Here is a 4,872-nt window from a genome sequence, read left to right on the forward strand (position 1 = left end):
AAATTTGGAGTGTTTATGCTATGTAAACATAATTTGTTTTAATGAATAAAATTGTTTATAAAGCATTAACAGTTGTTATCCACATAATAAATTGTGCCACCACTAGTGTTTATCTCTTCTACCTTACTCAAGATTGTAGCAAAATAATGACCACTTGCTGTTGAGTAACTTATGAAATGTTGGATCTAGTGATTCTTTTTATAGGTTGTATTTTCTTTCTTGCTTGCTTTTTAAGTTATGGTTTATTTTGATTATTTTAGTGAAGGAATATCATTATAAGACACACTATTCTCAATCCTGACTATTGTAAATGCTTATATATTAGTATGTACCCTTTTTGTTTCTGTTAGTGTTAGTATACAGTGCACATACTTTTGTGTTTCATTTACACTGAATGAAGTACAAAACGATACCACCCTAAAGCTATGAGTATGACAGCTAAAGAAGAGGCAGTTTAATTTTTGTGTGTGAATGTGTGCCTTAAGTAGGAAAGGGCATTGTTGGAACAAAAGAAATCATCTTTTTAAAAATTTAAAATCTGAAAGTAAATCAGCTTTATCTGCTTCACATTGAAATATAACACTAATATCTAATGGATATTCAGAATCTTCCTATGGACATCCTCTTTTTGACTTGCCTGTTATTTATGCAAAGTTTTCATTATTTAGCCTGCTTAGCAATTTCAAGAATTTTTTAAAATGTAATTGAATGGTGTTTCAAAGTACTATGGAGATGTAATTCATAATGAGTGTATGTAGTTAATGCTTTTGGTTTATTTTATTTTTCTTCACAACTAAAGAATATCATTAAATCATTTTAGTGTTGTTCTTTATACTTTGTATAATTAACATCATTGATTTTTACTGAGTTTTCTTGGCCAATTTTTTCAGTGAAAACTTGGGATAGTTTATAGGTCTAGGGGTTGTTTCCATTTTTATTTTATTTTTGTATTTTTTTACATTCCAACAAAGTGTCTGCTGTGTAATAAATGCACTATAAAATGCCATAAATGTTCCCCATAGGGTGAGTTTGTGTCTTTATATAAGAGACAAAACATTTTCAGAATGAAGGAATTCCATTGTTTCTCTGTGTGAATCCCACATAACAATACATTGACATATTTTTTTAGATTATGTACTGTATTCTTACAGTAATGTAAGCAAATTAATCTCAAAAGGCAAATGAATGCTGCATGTTCTCACATATAAGTGACAGGTAAACACTGCATACACACAGACATAAAGATGAGAATGGTAGACACTAGAAACTGGTAATCAGGAGGGAGTCAAGAGTTGAAAAACTGCCTATTGGACATTGCAGTGTTTTGGGATAGTTTCAACAGATGCTTGAACCTCACCATCACACAATACACCCATGTAATGTCTGCACAAGAACCTACTAAATTGAATAGAAAAAGTGAAAATCATGAAGAAGAAAAAGTATGTTTGCTATTCATTAAATGAAAGCAGGTCATTATGAAGTTCCTCTTTCTTGTTGACTTCATCATAAGAATTTGAGGATGAGGTGGAAGAAGAGGATCTGGTCTCACTGTCTAAGGAGGCATAGACCAAACAGGTGAAGGGGTTGGAGAAAAGGCAGGAGAGTTGGGAAACTTAGTGTAGCTTGACAGCAAGACACGTGAGTTTCTGTCTGATGGTTTACATTTTTATTTCTCTAAAATGTGGGTATATGATACCAATTCTGCTTCCACCATTTGCCTTAGTTTGAGTGACCAGTTGTAAAGGGGCTCTGTTAACAAAAGAAGTCAAAAGCAATCTCCAGACTCAGAACACTTCCACTAACTTGTCTAATGCCAATGTGTTTACTGGCATTACTACTCTTTTTCTTTTTTTGAGGGTTGCATCTCATTCAGTTTCCCAGGTTGGAGTGCAGTGGCATGCTCAGAGTCACTGCAGTGACTACCTGCTGGGCTCTGGTGATCCTTCCACCTCAGCATTCCAAATAGCCAGGACTACAGGTGTGCGCTACCATGCCCAGCTAATTTTGATTTATCATAGAGACAAGGTCTCACCAACTTGTCCTGGCTGGTCTTGAACCCTCTGGCTCAGGCAATTCACTCACCTAAGCATCCAAACTGTTGGAATTACAGGCTGAACCACTAAGCCCAGCCTAATTTTTCTTCATTCAGGCCTTCCTTGGTTATTCTGGGGAGTAAGTGCCATCCTGTTTACATGTGCATTTTATTAACTGTGTTCTGCATTCAGCTAATGGAGTATCCAGATGGAAGCTTAATAGTACATGTTCTCATCCTTCAATTTTACTGAGAATCTACCCCATCTCTGATGGGAATCTTAAATATCTATGCCTTTCCATGTTCCACAGCCACAAGGAAATGTTTTTAATACTACATTATAAATTCATGGTGAGAACTGTTTGTGACAGCTAAGCAGCATGAATGAACAACAGAGAAGCTCTGCCATGTTGGGAGAAATGTTTCCATAACCCTTGACTATCACACAAACAAAACTTATTTAAAAGATGCCCATTAGGCAGGACCATCAGAAGTAGAGAAGTAAAATTTTGCAAGCTGTCAAATCATATTCCAGTAGGAAAAGTGGACACAGCCGCTGACCTGGAACACGTTTACCAGTCATTTCCTCTGGGATTTCTTCTCAGTTGAGATTATCTGGACAAGTCACATCACCAGTCACACCTACATATTCAGAATAAACCTTATATTTGTAAATTAAATTCAACCTGGCATGTGATTCTAGTAGGAAGTCCAGGCTGAGAACAAGTTAGCCAAGCATAACCTCTCATGCTTGAATTTGCTCGTAAATCTTGTATTTGGGGTCTCATTCTGAGGAACTGTGCTTCTGCAAGTTTTAATGCATCCCTGAATATGCTTTTAAAACAGTCTCCTGTGAATGTGGATATGTGGCACCTGAACCCACAGTCAGCGGCTCTCAGAGAAAGCAGGCCCCGCTTGCAAGGTCTCTCATCACAACACAAATACTTTACATCCAAAAGAAGAAGACAACCAACCTTCTTCTCAAAAGATCACATCCTCTGCTGGCCCTTTAGAGTTTACAGAGGCTGGATGGAGAGGACGGCAATGTCTAACAAGGTCTGCCCTTGCAAAACAACCTGGGCAGGGTATATGAAGCATGCACTATGCACTCAGAAGTATGCTGTGGAGCACCGTGCTGGAAACCACAACCACACTGAATGGGAGTGAATCCTCCTAGCATCCTGGGTCATAGGTACAAAGTGTAGCCTCATTCCCAGGGTTGAAAAACAGCCTATTTCTCATTGTTTCTGTATCATTGATTTCATAAGAATATGTAGTTTAATATAAAAGATGGGAATAAAGGTTAAATATAAAAAGATGGGAGTGGTACAGAGAGAATGGAGGGAGTATAGCTCAGAAGAATTTTTCACATTGTTTTCGCATTTACTTTTTTATTTTTATTTTTAGTTGGAGTCTCAATTGTCACCCAGGCTGGAGTACAGTGGTATGCTCATGGTCACTGCAGCTTTGACCTGCTGGGTTCAGGCGATCCTTCCACCTCACCCTTCCAAGTAACCAGAACTACAGGTGCGTGCTATCATGCCCAGCTAATTACTTGATTCATTGTAGAGACATGGTCTCACCATGTGGACCAGTCTGGTCTTGAACCCACAACCTCAGGCAATCCTTTAACCTTGGCCTCCAAAAGTGCTAGGATTAGTAGCTTGAGCAACTATGCCTGGCCTTGTATTTATTTTTTTAACTTTAGGAGAAATTTCTGGATCTGCAGGAATAAAGAACAGGTTGCTGGGTGGAATGGTTCTAGAAACACAGGTGTTAATGAAAAAGCAACAGAAACCCCAAAATTTACAGTTATCAGCTGCCATTTATCTGCTTTTGGACTTGTAGAAAATTGTCTGTCAGACACTGTGGATCTCTCCTGTAATCCTAGCACTTTGGGAGGTGAAAATGAAAGGATTGCCTGAATCCAGGGGTTTGAGACCAGTCTGGGCAATTTCATGACCTCATTTCTACAGAAATCAAAACATTAGCCAGGCTGTGGTGGCACACACCTATAGTTCCAGCTACTTGGAAACCTGAGATGGAAGGAATCACTTGAGCCTAACAGGTAAAGGACACAGTGGCCGTGATCATGCCAATATAGTTCACCTGGGTGACAGGTTGAGACTCTTCAACTCAAAAGAAAAAAAGGAAAAGAAATAAAAAATTGTGAGTACCCGATCTGAAGAGTTACTGGGAGCAGCTACCCAAAACTGTGTGTTTATTTTTTGTTTTCATTTTATTTTATTTTTTGAGTTGGAGTCTCACTGTTGCCCAGACTGGAATGCAGTGGCCGCTCCAATTCTGCTTTCACCATTTGCCTTAGTTTGAGTGACCTGTTGTAAAGGGACTCTGTTAACAAAAGAAATCACACATTGTGCAGCGATGTGCATCGGGGCCATCTTTAGGAGTCAGTTTCATGGCAGAAAACGTCAAGACCAAAATCAAGAACTACAAGACTGCCCTTTTTGACAGCCGCTTCCCCAACCAGAACCAAGCCAGGAACTGGTGGCAGAACTACCTAGTCTTCCACGGCTGTGAGAAGGCAATGACTGCTAAAGGGGGTGATGTCTCTGTGTGTGAATGGTACCGGCATGTGTACAAGTCACTCTGCCCCATATCCTGGGTCTCAACCTAGGATGACCACTGGGCTGAGGGCACGCTTCCTGCGAAGATCTGAACTGGTTGCCCTCTACCTCTGCTATATCCTCCGTCCTTCTCCCAGGGTGGCTAAAGGATACATGGTGTTCCCTGATTTGGGACCCTGAATCCTGATTTAACTAGTAATAAAAACTTACTAGAAAAGTGAAAAAAAAGAAGTCAAAAGGAATCCCCAGACT

General features: G+C 39.2%; 1 protein-coding gene across 1 annotated transcript; it reads left to right on the top strand.

Annotated features, from left to right (window-relative positions):
* Positions 1-4,451: 4,451 nt before the first annotated feature.
* Positions 4,452-4,670, top strand: LOC110596473 (cytochrome c oxidase subunit 6B1-like). The gene has a single exon (XM_021717156.1). The coding sequence runs from the start codon at positions 4,452-4,454 to the stop codon at positions 4,668-4,670; it is 219 nt and encodes a 72-aa protein (XP_021572831.1).
* Positions 4,671-4,872: the final 202 nt, after the last annotated feature.

Source organism: Carlito syrichta, unplaced genomic scaffold (assembly GCF_000164805.1).
Source record: "Carlito syrichta isolate Samal-C Ts95f unplaced genomic scaffold, Tarsius_syrichta-2.0.1 Scaffold309409, whole genome shotgun sequence".
NCBI classification, from domain to species: domain Eukaryota; kingdom Metazoa; phylum Chordata; class Mammalia; order Primates; family Tarsiidae; genus Carlito; species Carlito syrichta.

What these genes read in the sequence shown, in the direction of transcription:
- LOC110596473 (XM_021717156.1), top strand. Translation starts at nt 4,452, where the DNA reads ATGGCAGAAAACGTCAAGACCAAAATCAAGAACTACAAGACTGCCCTT.